The 17,453-nt window shown below is 37.8% G+C and overlaps 1 protein-coding gene across 6 annotated transcripts in view; it reads right to left on the reverse strand.

Moving 5' to 3' along the window:
• ush2a (Usher syndrome 2A (autosomal recessive, mild)) overlaps window positions 1-17,453 on the reverse strand; it is a 216,882-nt gene that overhangs the window by 160,748 nt on the left and 38,681 nt on the right. For all 6 annotated transcript variants that reach the window (XM_063477546.1, XM_063477553.1, XM_063477570.1 and 3 more), the window contains exons 11-15: window positions 15,429-15,650; window positions 11,949-12,042; window positions 4,519-4,714; window positions 3,354-3,484; window positions 2,713-2,920 (exon numbers count right to left, since the gene is read on the reverse strand). In XM_063477546.1, coding sequence (XP_063333616.1) covers window positions 2,713-2,920; window positions 3,354-3,484; window positions 4,519-4,714; window positions 11,949-12,042; window positions 15,429-15,650 — 851 coding nt within the window. The remainder of the gene's footprint in view (window positions 1-2,712; window positions 2,921-3,353; window positions 3,485-4,518; window positions 4,715-11,948; window positions 12,043-15,428; window positions 15,651-17,453) is intronic.

Below are 17,453 nucleotides of genomic sequence, written 5' to 3' on the forward strand. Positions count from 1 at the left end.
CAACTAGCAGTTAGCACTCCTCTGTTTGCAGACCTTTGTATGAGCAAGTAAGTGTATGTGTCTGTCTAAGCGAGAGAGAGCAAGAGAAATGGTGGGTGAGTGTATAAAACTGCCATCATTAGGGCCAGGCCCTCTACATATGATGGATCACTTACCTAAGGCCAAACACTTAATTTTACTGAGCAGAAAATAAATAAATTAAGCAACTACAAGAAAAGAATGAAGGGGGGAAAAATAGGAAATGGAAGGATGGAAAAATGACCAGATTAATATGAAAAATAATTTTAAAAATATGATCTTTTGTAAAACAGGAAAAGTTGAGTTATCTTTAAAGGCCAAAAAGAGCTATAGAGTAAAATATGCAAAATTAACATTTCAGTTTAGTTATTAGTCTTAATTAACTTTCAAATTGATTAGGTTAGCATTTCATTACGCCATTATTAAATATTACTCCTTTCACTCTTTTGCAGTTTATTACTGCATATAATAATTACAAATATTAGTAAACACAAAGTCCATACATTTGCAAGTTTTTATAGTAAAAACAATCTTAGGCTATACGACTAGTTAAACTATGCAGTGTGTGCATGCAGGGCTTATTTGAATACGCCATACGTATTCCATGACAGGCAATCTGTCCCTAAATGGATGCCCGGGGGCAAAGCAGTCACCATAGCCGTTTATAAGGGAGCGGGTGTTCATATGTGGGTGGGTATGAAAGTGTGTGTGCACACACACATTAATAATAACATACCTGTACGTCTGTGTTAATGTGTGTGCGTGTGTGGGGCCTATTCTGTGTGGGGTAGACACTTGGCATTTCCCCTGGTCTGCCCATTTTAATGATTTTATAGATATGAATTTATATCTCTCCATATATCATATTTTACAGTAGTGAAATGAAGATATGTGTCAGTGTGTGTAGAGTGCAAATGTCCAACTGAGTGTATTAGCGGTAAATATGCAGGCTGGCAGACTGATGGTTACAAACCTAACAATGATTTGATATATTGTACTCAAGGTAGATTTTCCCCCCCAAAATGATATAATTTATAACGAATCATACACTTATAACAAAAACATCACTTACAAAGTGTTCTCTTTTAGAGCAGTGACCTGACCAACTCACCATTTACGAATCATATTTTCGCAATTAGACTTGCGATAAACAAACAGAAAAAAGGGGGGAAAAAGAGATCAATAAAAGGGACCGAAAAGTGAGAACATTAGAGAACAGCCTGTGTTAGAAGATATTAGATCAGAACAGAAAGGATGTAATTTTGTTCTGAGGTGTCCACGTGTGCATATGTGTGTGTGTGTTGTTCGGGACATGGCCAGCCCTTTTATCAGTAGCCAGCTGGTTAACAGGCTCATGCATCACCATTTCAAACACTATTATGTACACACTGCACTCTGGCACCTTGTTATGAGTGTGCATGTGTTTCTGCATGTGTGTATCTGAGTCTCCGTGCACACATTTCAATTCCGTCCTTCTGAAGCTTGCCTGCCATTGCTCTACTCAAAGTATCAGCTTGGCGATAATAAATTGCCATAATCAAATCTCATTTCTGAAAAATACCTGTGGGAGCAACCAAACAAACAAGGACAGAAAAAAAACCTAAATGGGTCTTGTAAGAAGGAGTGTGAAAAATACAAGGGGCTGCAGCAGTTTGTTTTAATCAACTTGGCATTGAATTAGAGATTTAAATACCAGCTTAGTCCTTGATGGGTTGCGTGTATACACACACACACACACGTACACACACACACACACACACACACACACACACACACACACACACACACACACAAAGAAACTCTTACAATTTACAATACATAGCTAAGCAAAGACAAAAGTGCATGAACACATTCATACATTTTTTTTAAACATACACATAAACACAAACAAACACACACTTATACACATGCCCGCACTCACACACGCAATGCGGACCCTTGATAGCAAGGCTTAGCAATAACCACGATGCGTTGAGTTGAGGAGCGTTGGCCGGTTTTGCATTTCATATGAGCCTGGTCTTCAAAGACACACAGGGGAGAGAGTGAAACCATTTATCACAAAGAGAAGCACGACGGCTGGAAGCACCGCCAGCAGAAAAGCCTGTTTATTTTGGCTGCCACAACAGTTTGGGATATGAGCGTGTGTGTGTGTGTGTGTGTTCATCAGTGTGCATGTTTTTCATCTGGACCCAGTATCCCCACTTTTTTCCTTTTGCGTACACCTCAATGAGCACTCCTATGTATGCTGCTACTGGACAATGAAATAACCATTGGAATAAAAAAAAACCTCAAAAAGTTATTAACAAAGTTATTAAGGAGATTTTGTGAAAAAAAGAAGAAGAAGTAAACCACATTTTTTTTTTTTAGCTGATGTGATTTGCTGTTGTGGTAACATACCAAGGTCAAACGATAGCTGATCTTACCCTTTAATCAGCGTATTATCTTAACTCAGCATTCAACTTCAATGCTTGGCTTTCAGGAAAAGGATCTAGGAAGATGCCTAAAAAAACTTATGTTTTACTCCTACACATAAAGAGTGCTGTTGAAAGAAGCAGCTCCAACAGTCTCCTTTGACAGATGCACACACAAACAACTTTAAACGCAAGATTTTGATTTCTTTCAAAAACAAGACCGTCACCATTTACACCTGTAAAAACTAAGCTTTCTTCAGTGGTTTGCCAGAGATCTTTTTACCTGTAACATGGGGTTTACAATGGCACTGTCCTGTGTAACGGTTGCAGCTGGAAACTGCCCCTGTAGAGGTTCTCATGACACCCATGTCATTGCAGTTACAGGAACTGCAACCATTTGGATTTGAGGCTGTGAGACCAAACCAGCCAGGCAAACAGTCTGCACACTGACGGCCTGTTACTGCAGCTTTACAGTGACACTGACCTCCTATCTGAAAGTGACAAACGGAGAAAGAGGGAAAGATTTTTATCATAGATTAACGTGGTAAAGCGGTATTTTACTTTCTTCTTCTTTTCTAATTTTTCTAATAAAAATGTGAATATAAAATAATAAAATGTAAGTATTCTGAGATTATAAACGTGAAAGTTACGCATTTCAAAACAGAGTCAAGGAACCATATCACTTCACTTTGCACGGACGGATCAAGGTTGAAGTGAATTTGTCCATTGCGTTGTATTTGCTGATGCTTAAAAGGTATCACCAAATCAGCATGTTATTTCCTTCTCAGCAATCGTAATAGGTGTTGCAATGTTTATTGTAAAATTATTACTTCAAAGAGTGTAATTTATAATTACAGTAGTCTTAATATGCACATCCTGTATTGATTATTAAGATCGTTCTATATTGAATGTAATGGTGTCTACCTGCACACAGTCCATTCTGCCGTTGACCGTTCCAGCAGTGTAACAGTCACAAGGCTGGCACACATCAACTGAAGTGGGATCACGGTCGTCGAGCCTGAAAAACCCACTTATACACTGCTCACAGTTCTTACCTGATAGGAAACATGGAGAAACAAGGTGATAAAGGGTGAAAAAAAGTCAATAGATAGAAATCACACAGAGATCCCTCTGCTGAAAATGTCCGGTTTAACCATAATTGTTTAAATGGTAAGGTGTTTTTCAACCTGATGAAAAAATATAACTACTGCATGATTGAATTTACACATAGGAGGGATTTGAGGCTATAAGACCGAAACAAAAGGGATAAGAATGATTAAATTTACCAGTGTCTTTACGTTTATCAGTATCTATAAGGACAAAAACAAAGTGGAATTTAAGACAGCCCATGCAAATTAGTAAAATGCATCGACATGAAGAAAACACAGTAAAATGACCTCAGTAAACAAATTCCAGATGACTTCTCAGTATTAATCAATAGTTTTAGGTATTGAAAACAACATTAATTTCCTTTTATTTATTTATTATTTATTTATTTTTCAAGAGAATAAAGCAGAGTATGCTTTAGGTTATCACTGGAGTCATCTGATTATACAACTCTAATGTAACAAAAGATACGAGAGTTAGATTGTTTTACTGTTACAACAAATTGTGGGTTACTCATTTACACTCGCCTTAGCTCTGCTCAGATTAGGCTATGTAATTAAGCAACATCAACATAATGCACTTGAAGGGTGTTTCTACAATCTTTTCCTCACTTTTTAAATCTACTATGGGCATGGGAAATTCATTTTCCCAAGGGGCCATGTTAGAAACTGGGACTTGTGGAGGACCATACCAATAATCTTATAAAGAGATGTAAAGAGATAAATATTGAGAAGAACTTCAACTTACTGGAGTGGCCCTTCACAACACTCATAGTGTCTTATCTCGTCCTTTGGTAAAATTAAATGGGTTTTCAATATCTGCATTTGTAAATGTTTTATTGATTCGTTTATATTGGAGAGAAGACAGGAAAGCTGGGAGAAAGACCTGTGGAAGACATGCACTAAACAGCATTGGGGTGGATTCAAACCTAGGCCTCTGCATTAGCCATATAGCATATAATTTGCCTTTGCTAAATCTGTACCTGTGGTGTTGTGCATGCAGTTGTCGCAGACACCTCCTCCTCCTCGATAATGCTCATCTGGATGGTCATCAGCTAAGACATCATAATGACAGGAGAGGGCGTGGCCGTGACACTGACAAGGTCGGCAGTTCATAGGTTGGAGCTGATCACCTGACCTGAATGGCTTGTCATTGTAGAGTGGTGCACAGCTTTCGCACTGTGAAAAACAATTACATTGCGTAAATATATATGGATGTACATTTTTTATTTGTGTACGGTGACATACTTTAAACTGTACATATAAGTAATATAATACATTTAATATTATACCCATGTTAAAAAAATAATTTATTAACAGAAACTTACACAGCTGTCATAGTGTGAAAATACATATTCACTCAAAAAGACTAAAACAAACTAAAACAAAACAAAACTGTACAGAAAAATCATCCCAGAAAAAGTAAAATGTTTGCTTTTATAAAACAAAGAGTGATATCAGGATGGTAAAAACTGGAGAAAATAAATGAGCAAGTGGAGAAAATGTAAAAAATTGTCAAATCGAAGGCCCACTGAAATTTTTAATCTAACGAGAGAAGAATAATACACATAATGGCACATAATACTGATGTATTCTCTGCTATATTAGAAATAAAAACACTACATTCAACCACACACAACACACACACACACGCAGAGAGCATAGGGAAATCACTGCTACTAATGAGGAATGACTTGTAACTGCCAGCGCTCTCTCAGAGTCCCACTTTCATGTCAAAATAAACATACCAAGGTGTGTGTGGTTGTATGTGTGTGTGTGTGTGTGATAAAAAATGCATTTTTTTGTAGCAGAGTGCAGCAGAGGCGAGAAGCAGCAAGTACAAGCCCTTTGATTTTGTTCAGCAGTCAGTACAAATTATAGTGGACAAGGGGGGCTTCAAATGGTGGGATTAAAAATGTATTAAAAAACACAGGAGTTCCTCCCATGTGTGACACATGCAGACCTGCACTGGGCCTATTATGTATGACACACAGAGGAGGAGGGAAGCCAGGGGAAGCGAGAGGGAGGGGGAGAGAGTAGATCAAAATGGGGAAAGAGGTTCCTATTTCGTGCTGCATGCGAGAGAACGGAGTAAAAGTAAAAAGGAACTGAAAAACTGATGGGAACAGAAGAGGAAGCAAAGCCCAGAAATAATCCATAAGCAGGGGACAATGTGGGGCACAAAAGGAGACAAACAACAAGAAACAATGGATACATGAATAAAATTAATGCCAGCATAATTACAACATGCACCAGGTCCGCACAAGGATTCACTTATCAAAAAAGTGCTTTGTAGTTCTGCAGTGGTCTGCACCCTTGCAGTTTGGTATTTTTATATTTAGTCATTAAAATTTTAGATTACATCTAACAATTAAAACAAATAAATGTTTGCAGTCAGCATCAAGAGGACTGCTGACTGCTTGATTGGCTGATTATTAGCACAACTTAGTGAAACAGCAAGAAAATTCTCTTGAAATGCGATGTATACATTCAAGCATCAACACAGAAACAACAAGAGACAAAAAGAAACAAGTCTACAAAGACACACACACAGACACAACTACACACAGGCAGGGGCACGTCTTGGGACACATAATTCCACAGGAGCACTGAGCTGTTTGGATGTTCCTGTTTGTTCTGTCACTCTGCCTGCTCATCTGTCTGCCATGCTGTTTGGCCTGAGGTCTATCTGATGTCTTACCTACAATAAGTTCCCTCCTGTACGTTTGTCCATGCTTTTTTTCTCTTTCTGCCCATCTGTCTGTGCTTTTCTGCCTGTCTATCAGCATCTCTATGCCCCAAACCGTTTCACATATCAAAGGTACTTTTCTTTCTGCACTCCAAATAGAAAAACCTCACTACATCTCACTCTTCGTCTTATCTGCTGGGGATGAGTCCAAGAGCGGGAGTTTTCCACTCTTCTATCACTCTTTCATTCCTCTTTTTGCCTCCTCTACCTCTGTGTCTCCTCTATCTTCCCACACTTCCTTCCTTCATTTCCCCTCTATCTGAAAAACAAATCACTCTGTACATCTCTCCCTGCTTCCCACCTCTCCGATTCCTCACTCCCTTCCCCCTGTCTCTACTGTCCCCCAACTGCTTGTTCTCATAGCCACAGTGAGTATGTGAGCAGGAAATATTACCATACCAAATGAAAGGGGGAGTTTTTTTTCTTTCTTCTCTTTTCTTTTCATTCAACATTGCGTTACCTTCTCTCTCTCCCTGCCTGCTAATTAGTCGAGGGACTGGTGTTTGGCAGTTAAAAGAAGAGCGCAAACGCTCATTCTCTTCCTCATACAAAAGGTTTTGATGGCGCTCCATCATCTGCACAGTACTCACAGCAAAAAAAAAAAAAAAAACAGCACATAAGTAAGACTGAGTTTAAGTTCCTTTAATTCTATTTGCTTTAATCTTCTGCACATAGTCGCTGCACTGTGAACCCAAAACAACAGAAAAAAGTTATTTACTAAACTAATTTTTGAGTTTGGCATTTCTGTCACTGAATACATTTTTTAATCACGTGACTCTTTAATGTCATTGTTTTTCTTTTTCAACAGCTTCATGACAGAACATTTATTCTTAATGCAAAAAGAAAAAACATAGAGTTAAGCTAAGGGGTGCATGTGTGTGAGTATGAATGAATGTGTGTGTTTTGGACTGTGAAGCCAAGGAGAGGATAACATCTTATTTTCACTCTTGAATGTTTGGACAAAACCTGCTGAGTGAGGAGACTACTCTAATGGATGTGTGGACATTTAGATGGCCTGTCATAGGCAACTGTGTATGTTTGTGCATGTATGTGTGTGTGTGTGTATGTGTAGGCAAGTGTGTGTCTATATGTGTATGTGTAAAGCTGGGACAACTCATCTTATCCTAAATGCCATGACCAATTTCACGCTCTCACTGGAAAGGTCGTGGCACTGGCTTGTGTATGTGTGAGCAAATCTGTGTGTACATATCCACGTTGTGTGTATCTAAAGTTAACCCAGTTAACCCCTGTGCAGGTGAAAATCTGCTGCTGAGGCACACTTGAGCCACAGAGATCCTGGACAATGCCACTTAATGTCACTAGCCATCAATATCTCTCAGACACATGGATAGAAACAGAAAAACATGTTCAATGTCCAATTCAGAGGGCACATATTATATATAAATACAAAACAATTTTACAGTTTCCAGGATGGCAACTTCTATTCTAATCACAGTTTTTCTACTACAAAAATTATGTTTGAGCATATCTGGCAACAGAACAATCTAGGTCACAGGTTGATGATTGATTTCATAATAATTTCATCACATCTACAGCTGTATGGCTTGAGAGGAGAGAGGAGCGCTGAGCTGTTAACCGATCACCACATAGGGATACATAGTTGGACCAGTGGCAGTGCAAGATGTCAATTGGCTTGGTATAGCCAAATATATTATAGAGCATCTGGCAAAAAGCCTGATCCAAGACATCTTCAACATCCATCCAAAAAAGCAGAATTTCAACATCACACTGTTTTGGGGCTGTTCTAGTTGATGTGCCACTGCAACATTTTGTGGAAGTTTGGGACAGTGCCTTTGAATTTGCAAACTGAGGTGGTAGTCACCGTTTTTTAGACCACACTTCACCACCTCCCCTGAGAAGGTCTCTACCTGGGCACTGGAGAGAAGAGTCAACCAATTCACTGAAGCTTAGATTCAGTAGGATCAATTTTCATCTTGGGCATGAAACACTGCTCCAATGGATATTCAAGGGAAGAACATATGTACCTGTGTTTTGTGGACTTGGAAAACGTTTTTGACCTCATCTCTTAGGGTCTTCTGTGAGGAGTGCTTAGGAAGAATTGGGTACTGGGCCCATTGCAATGGGGACATTTCAGTTCCTGTATATGTTCCGTAAGAAACTGGTTTGCATCGCTGGACTCATTCCCAGTGGGTGTTGGACTCTGCCAGGGATGCTCCTATCCACTAATTCAATTAATAAGTTATTACTTTTTATGGACAGAGTTTCTAGGTGCAGTGAAGAGGTGGACAGTGTCCAGTTTGGTTGCCTTAGGATCTTGTTTCTGCTTTTTGCTGATGATGTGTGTGTGTGTTTTTTTTAGATTCATCAATTGACATCTTGCACCTTTCATTGGGGCAGTCTGCAGCTGAGTGTGAATGGATAGGATGAGAATTAGCAGTTTCAAGTCTGAGGCCACGGTTCTCGGTCACAAAAGAGTAGAGTGTCCAATCTTGGTTTGGAATGAGAAGCTGCCCCAAGTGGAAGTATCTCTGAACTTTGTTCACAAGTGAGGATAGAAGGGAGCAGATACTGAGACAGAGCGGTGCAGAACCTGCAGTAATGCAGAAGGTCTTGATGGCTGGGCTCAGGGAGGTCTAGGCGTCTCAACTCAGATTGCTGCCTCCAAATAAAATGGACAGATGCAAGGATGGATGAACTACTACTCTGCACTGTGATCATCTTTTACCAGGTCCTAAATGTATTCAAAAATATGTAGAGGGGGTAAAAACTAATTGTTAAAGAACACTTTCTTTAACTCTTTCAAGACACACACACATGCACACAGTCACAAAGTTAGTTCACTTGTCCTGAATCAAGTTCGATTTAACCTTCCCTCATGATTTCAGGTGCCAATAAAAGAGGACGGTTCAGACAAAATAAATGTGCAAAAATTGAATTTGGAGTTTAAGAACCATTAACTGACACAGGCATTTTGCAAGTTAAAACTGAGTAATCTGATGTACAATGCAGTATATGATATAACTTTCAGACGTGATGGAATCCATCAGTTATGTAGACAAACAGAGACAGAGTGACAGAATGAGAGATCAAGTCTGACACAGAGTGCACATAAGAAAGAATCAAAAGGAGAGTGCGTGTGTGTCCGTTAGTTCGCACAAGTGTTTAAGTGTGTGTGTGTGTGAGATGGAGAAAGAGTTTAAGTGTGCTTTCTAAGGCCCCTGTTGATCATCTTGACACATGTCTGAGCATTTCTGTCACTTTAATGTCACTGTGGAAATTCTGCAGATTAGTACAACATCCGTCATGGTGCTAGCCCGATCCAAGTCAACAGAACGCATGCAATATTAAACGCTAATATTCCCCACAGCCTTTTATGCTCCAATATTACAGAGACAGAAGAAAGGCCCTGAATATTCACTCAGAGAGATGACATGGACAGGTTCGGGAAAAAAGAAAGTGCACACAGGCTCACACACAAAAAATGACTCTATAAAGACACGTGCACATATTACACACTAATGTATTTCACAGAAGTGTAGCTTCTGTAGAGATTAATTTACATAAAATATATCCATGCTTATTCCACTACATCTCTCCAACACAAAAGAAGTAATGTATGTACGAGAGAAAAGGAAAGAAGCAGCTTGGGAGGATGGATCGACCTGAGACAGGAAGAAAAAAAGGAGGAAATACAGAATGAAAAATGAAAAACAGAGCCAAATAGGAATGAATTAAATACTTAGAAAGTGAGGCAATAAAGAGTGAGAGGGAATAGAAAAAAACAGCTGAGTGAAATGAAGCGAAATACAAACAGAAAAAGAAAGAGAACTGATTAGAGATGCATGCTGAGGGAATGTAATTGTTCTAGTCGATTTGAGACATTATTTAAACTGAGACCCGAGAGAGAAAGACAGAGTGTGTGAGAGAGGAAGCGATCGACAAAGAGAAGAGGGCGGAGGTGGGACAGGGACCTAAGAGTGGAACGACAAATGTGGTGTATAAAATAGAGAAAAGGAGAAAAAAAGGGGGCCATTTTTTGTCATAGTCTGAAGATTATGACTGAAGTTTAGTTTCTGTGTGTGTGTATGTGTGTATGTGTGTGTGTGTAGAGCACTTTCTGTGATAACTTTTATTTTAGTGTGAAGTTCATGTAAGACTAAAATTATTAAATACATGCGTGTGTGTAGGAGGCTGTCTGTTATTTGAGAGCAAAGTAAAAGAAAGAAATTTAACAGCTGCTAGCTGACAGCTGTGCGTCTTCATCAATGTACTCTGTTGCACATACACACATGCACAGACACACACATGCACAAACTAATGCACAGACACAGGTGTATGAATGATACATAAGTAGTGAATAATGCAGGCTGTCCTGTGGTACAGTGAGGTGAAGCCGTCATATCGAACATTTCACTGCAGACTACAAGGGGTTTTTCTTAGGGTGATGCCTACTACTACCTTACAAGTTGTATTAGCTTCCAGTCAAACTAACATCTGGTCACACAGTGATGGTTTAGGTCAAACTACTCATTCTGTTACCAGTGTGTGAATACTCACAATGTACTTTCGGTTTCACCTTAAATGATTGGCAACTATAACCAGAAATTCTACAGACTGCAAAAAAGATTCTATATTTTACTTAACAACTTACATAGCAATTACCCAGCTAACTACTGCAAGTAGCATTCCAGTAATTCACATACACATAAAACCATTTTCTCTAAAATTTTATGAAAACAACTTTAGGCAGACTTTAGGTCCATTTGTTTTAGTGGATATAAATGAATACACAGTTTAATCAGTTTAATCATAATCACAGAAACTAAACTTCTGTCATAATCTTCAGACTATAATTATTGATAAAGGCAATTCTCCATTACATATGGTGATGAAATGAAAACGTTTCTAAATGAACTTAAATATCAAATGAGTTTTATCAGTCATCACTATTAGCATTGTGGTCCGCATATAAACAAGCTGGATTTCATTTCAGGCATGCATACTAACATTTGGATCTCATCTGTTCCATCTGTTCCTTTTCTACTTGTTATCCACTTTTGGTCTAATTTTCTGTCATGAAAATCATGAGTTGTTAACCACTGACTGCTGACCGTTGCTGCGTGGTTTTGCATGATTCCAAAAACAAGATGGCTTACTCAACAATTTTCTGAGAAAGATGAAAAAGCTCAACAGTCCCTCCAAACCTCTTAAAAACCATTAGAATAAATATATAATCAAGATGGAAAGAAAAGTGTTCAAAGAAATACTTGTGTTACGGTAGGCGCGTGTGTGTGTGTGTGTGTGTGTGTGTGTGTGTGCTTATGTACATCTTTGTATAATTTATTAAAGAAGTTCTTTGTCATTAAGAAGGAAAGTGCTTAATTAGGACCACGAGGAGGTTTTCCCCCAGGGGATTCCTCTGTGATGAGTGCGTGTGTGTGTTTGTATGTGTGTATGTGTTTTTAAGTTTAAACATGATATGTGCTGTGTGCCTGGATCAAATGTAGATATTAATTATTGTGAAATCAAACCCATCCACAAATGTTGTGCCAAAATATGTAGGACTTGTCAACATGAAATTCTAATGACTTCACAATACACTATTTATAAAGCACTACCGACAAGATACTACTAAAAGAGTCGTTGTGCTTTGTCATATAAGAGTTTATGTTTGTTACTTACATTGTTCCCCTTTGTGTGGCTCTCTGGCAAACACAGGCATCTGTATGGTGTAACACTGGTATCACAATGATCTGCATGGCCGTGACACTCACACCTTCCCAAAGACAGAGAGAAACATTGAAAATAAACAAAATGAAACTGTGTTTTAAAACTTTGATTATGAAAATTTTTAATTCCCTTATTAAATGTGACAAGAAAAAGCAAAGAATGGGAAAAGCTCTCCCTCCCCAAATGCTTCAGTCAAGAGCTCCTTAGTGCTACTGGGAAGTTTCCATTCAACATTTATAAATGCCATCCTGAGAATCATTAAAGCAACATAACAGGTAGCAGACACATGCGCACACGTGTGCACACGACAGTCATTTAATTATTTATTCAGATATTCAGTTGCTTTCTCTCTTTCATTCTTCTCTCTGTGTATCCTTTCACCTCTTGTTCTCTTAATGCCACTTTCTGTTAAAAGGTGACTTTATTAATCAAATAAGAAATATATATAAAAGTATCTCTATCATTTCCCCTGACCAAGCCTTTTTATACACTATTTTTGATTTGTGGTAGAACACACTTTTTAGCTTCATTGCTTTGGAGATCTGTCCTAAAATAAAATAAAAAATAAAAAATAAAATAAATTAAAATATATACTAAAAAAAACTTACCAAACAAATCAAGCTTAATAAATATATTTAAACAGTTTTTTTTGAGCAAATGAAGCCTGAACTGAGGAGAACTTCCAAAGTAGGATTGCAGTTGGGCTGCACTAAAATCGTAGGTTTCTGTGTGGCCACTTTTTTTTTCCACATTTTGACCAAACAGTGATGTAACCTATCCAATTTTCTTTGTTGACATACAAATAAACAAACTTCAGCCTGAAGCCTACCATTTCACATTTTAAAAGCCAATTGTCTTGTTTCAAAAACAGCAGAAAAAAAAGAAACTGATGGCTACCAGTACTACTCCTCAGCCTCCTAATAAATCTGAAAATCCTACATCAATTTATTCATAAGTTATCACATTCACAAGATTTTCAGAATTCATCTTAACCTTGAAGTCAAGGTCACTGGGATTTGAACTCATCCAAGACTTTTGGTCGAAGCACCTATGGTATCAGTTTGAAAATCCTACATCGATTCATTCACAAGATTTTTAGAAAACTTGAGGTCAAGGTCAGAGGTCAGCGTCACTGGAATTCAAACCCATCTGAGATTTGTAGTAGATGCACCTGTGATATCAACTTGAAAATCCTTGATGACTTCCTTCTTGAGTTATTGCATCGATAAAATTTTTAGAAAATTTGATCTCTGACCGTGACCTCAAGATTAGAACTTCGTCCAAGACTTTTAGTAGAAGAACCTACGGTATCAATTTCAAAATCCGACGTTGCCTTGTTCTTGAGTTATTGTATTGCTCACCTGGCTGGGAGGATGACAACAGCCCATAACCCCTTTACAGCTGAGAGGAAAAACTACAACTAATGCTGGAAGATGAGCAAGCTAAAACTCAAGAAGCTTTAAGTGGGACTCCTAAACTCCAAAGACAGCAGAATCAGGTCCATGCACTACCCTAAGTTGCATTTCCTCGATTTTAACACAAAACAGGACATAGTCCATGTCTGATGTGTTCTGACTACTGGAAATACTCTTTGGTTTTAGCAGGTGGTAGTGACTTAGTAGAGCATCCAGGAGGCTTGACAAAGGACAACTACTTATTCACTATGGCTTACTTACTCTGTTGTCACTGTATCTAAGAAGGAATACTACATGTACTTTACACTTGGAACCTGAGAGGTTAAATTAATTTCCAGTGCAAATGACTTTGATATGTATGATTTTAATGAAATGCGTATGTCTGCAATGCACATGTAAAATTGTGGGCAACAGGCACATCTTACTGAAATGTTTTTTATGTTCTGTTCTGCAACACTTGCTGAACAATTTTGGTTCAAATATTTTTTTGCTCTTCTAATGATACAAAATATTTAAATTAAATAAATACACTAGAAACAATATCCTTCAAATGGCATAACATACTATAAAGTAACTAGTGCAGGTGTTGGGTCTGTTCCCACAAACCCCGCTAGTTCTAGAGACTTATTCATCATGAAAGAAAACAAGACAGTCGATCGATCGATTACTTGCGCAAGGGAGGCCTCGTCTGTGTCCACCACGAAAATGACCCCGACGATGGCCTCCTCCTGCTGCCTTTTATTGAGAACACAGTTCACACAAAAAGTAACGCCCACATAGTTTCTAAGACAAGGCATTGTGTGTGAACTTCTGTATGTAAGTAAGAATGTGTGTGTGTGTGTGTGTGTGTTTTGGGGGTGCGTTTGTGTGACCTCCTGCTGGCCAAAAGGGTCATAAAAGCAGGAAGCTTACAACACAAGAAACAGATCTTTCAGATAGGATGTATCTACAATAAAAGACTACAGCCCCTCACCCAGAACCTCGAGAATCTGGGGAGGGGACTGTGGAATTCCTTTCATCCTACAGTTAAACAATGTAGAAATGGATGGTAAGCATAAAAATGACAAACATTTAACAATTCACTCTAACAGCAGGTATATAATAATAGCCAGTATGTTGCAAAAATATAAGATAAGAGATATTTATTTTATTTCTACAACAGAGAACAGAAAAATATTGGGGTTTCTAAACTGTCACCATGGTGATAATGTTTCTGTATTTAGATGTATTGTAATATAGGATTGTTATGTCTGTGCTACAATGTAATGCAATACAATAATCTAAGAGGCGTCTAACATACAGGGCTTAAAAAAGCCAACATTCACAAAAACACGCATGCTAAAATTATTCCTCTCAACATACTTATTTACTTGCTCTATAAAGAATGACGACAGTGGAGAGATGGAAGAAGAATGAAAGATGTGAGAGACAGGAAGAGATAAAGAATGCACAGATGAGATTTCAGCTAAATCTCTGTTTCTCCTACTTCACTGTAACAAGCTACTAATTAAAAGAGCTTAGAGGGAGGGGGAGGGGGAGAAAGAGTTAGAGATGATTGCCTCCTGCATAATCCTATAATTACCACAGTCATGAAAAACAGTCACTCTGTCAGTCTAATGAAGAGATGTGTTCACAATTACTCTCAGAAAGCTCTGCTGAAACTCAGCGGTCTGTGTTTGTCATAATATAAGCTCTCACTCACTTTTACAAAGAAACACTGGGAAGATAGTTAAATAGTTCTTTCAACCAATTATGCCACGCAAGTATGTAAAATTTGGGATGTAACAGGATCACAATTAGAAGCATGCCACTTATAGTAGTCCTCTATATTAATTTGTGAATTTGCAAAAAACATACTAGGACTTCTAAATTCAGTGTGATGCCAGTTTACCAGAAATATCATACAAATGTCACATTTACCAGTCTTTTCGTTTCTATGCTCTACCAATGATTTACAAATCCATATAATTACTTGATCTCCATTAGCCCGCCTGCATAAGTATTTATAAATTTTCACCTGCCACTGATGGTGATTTCACTGATGCCAATGGATCTATGTCGCTGGTTCACTCCAACTGCTCTGGTGTAGTATTGTCCACTCATATGTATTCTGACCTGGGCAGCTTGTACCATCTCCTGTAGGATAGGTGTGTTGTAGAAGTCATTGTAACCTGGCCTCAGGGGTGGCTGAGGGGTCAGCAGGCTGAATGTGATGTTACCTCCTGAGAAGGGCATGTCACTGATGCACATAAACATTACACAAAATTAGAAAAAAAAAACCCAAGAAAATATTTGATTTTTTAAATAAAAACACAATCACATAACAAAAATATATATTTGTGAGTAGCTGTAAAGCACTGTTTAGATCTATATCTCTAACAAACAAAGCTGGACTAACAAATCATTGATTGATTGATTGATTGATTACGTCTACCAGGAAACTACAGAACACAAACACCAAATTTGGTCTGAGGTCCAAGTAATAGAGTACAATCCTAAAGCTGCCTTCTGGAGAACAGTTACTTCTACATTTTAAAGTCTACAAATCTTTCTGTAAACACTATATGGACACGCATTGGGCAACAGCTCTTCATCTTTGAATGTCAGTGTTTGAAGTTGTGTTGCTGGCAACATGACAAGGTTTGTTCATAGCAATAAACAAGAAGGCTGCAAGAAAATACTGTCATAAAATTCTAGTATTAAACAATCTACAGTATTTGAGATCCTTGTGGATTAGTAGCAATATTTCAATTGTTACTAATGAAATAATGAATAACCCAGACAACTGCATATTACTGATATATAAATATACAAGTATGAAAGAAATCTAGGCCTTTACAAAGGAATTGCCAAAATGACAACACAATTCATTAATGCCTAATAAAAAGTCTAATAAAACTTTACATCAAAGTTTCTACCAAAATCATTTTGCGCCACCTCTCATTTGCCTTTTGTTTTTTTGGTGTCTCATCAAGAAAAATAACTGTTTACCTGTTCGTAATGACACGATTTAAGGATTATCTAAACTGACTAAGGCATGTCTAAATGTATCCAGCCAAACACTCCAATGGACTCAGATGTTTTGTAAGATTAATTCAATCTAGCATGATAAAAGCATACTAGATTAAACAACATAGTTATATACATATTTAAACCGATCTCATGCCAAACTTTGTAATATGAATAACTCTGCCAGAAAAGGTTGTATGTGATATAATTTGCCAAGTCAAGTAAAAAAACAAGTAATGGCCACATGTGATCTATTCATGCTTGTTCTGTCTAATGCCAACTAAGCCCCAGATACAAGAAGCTATGCCAAGATTTAGTCCGACTGTGTATGTTAGACTATGTTCCAACTCTAGTTGTACATCTACTGCCAACTGAGCGTGTGTGAAACATGTATACAAAAATGTATTTTTATATGTGTTTTTATTTCTTAATATACTAACCTTGCCCAGCCAGCAATTTCCTGTGCACTAGGAAAAATGCCCCCAAAACAGGAATGGCCTAGTTTATTTTGAATGGATGAATTTAAATTTACTACATGTGTATTATTCAACAAGATATCTGCTGTTTTTATCAAGCTCATAATAAAAGAAATGGAACTAAATGTGATGTAACCCAGTAAATATGTGTCTATGCTCTTTCATTCTTCATGGACGTGGTCAGTCCTTGAAAAAATATGTAAGCACTTATAACGCTGTTGACCCTATTCATGATGTTGGGTTTCTATTGCATCATTTCCTGTTTCATTTTGAAATTAGTTAGACTCTTGTCAGTTTTACTTCCTGTATTTGTTAATTTTCCTTCCTTTATGACTATATGCCAGGCCCTCATTAGTCTCACCTGTGTTGTCCTTCACACCTGTTTTCAATTAGCCAGTCACACGGCCCTGTATATATATATATATATATCTCCTATGTTACACTTCTGATTTGCTACAGTGTCTTGCACTTTTTGTCAATGTTTTGTTTTTCACTTCATTTGTTGGGTTCTCCTTGTATATGACCTTTTAGACTGTTTAATTGACTGCTTTTTGCCT

Source organism: Pelmatolapia mariae, linkage group LG1 (genome assembly GCF_036321145.2).
Source record: "Pelmatolapia mariae isolate MD_Pm_ZW linkage group LG1, Pm_UMD_F_2, whole genome shotgun sequence".
Lineage (NCBI taxonomy): Eukaryota > Metazoa > Chordata > Actinopteri > Cichliformes > Cichlidae > Pelmatolapia > Pelmatolapia mariae.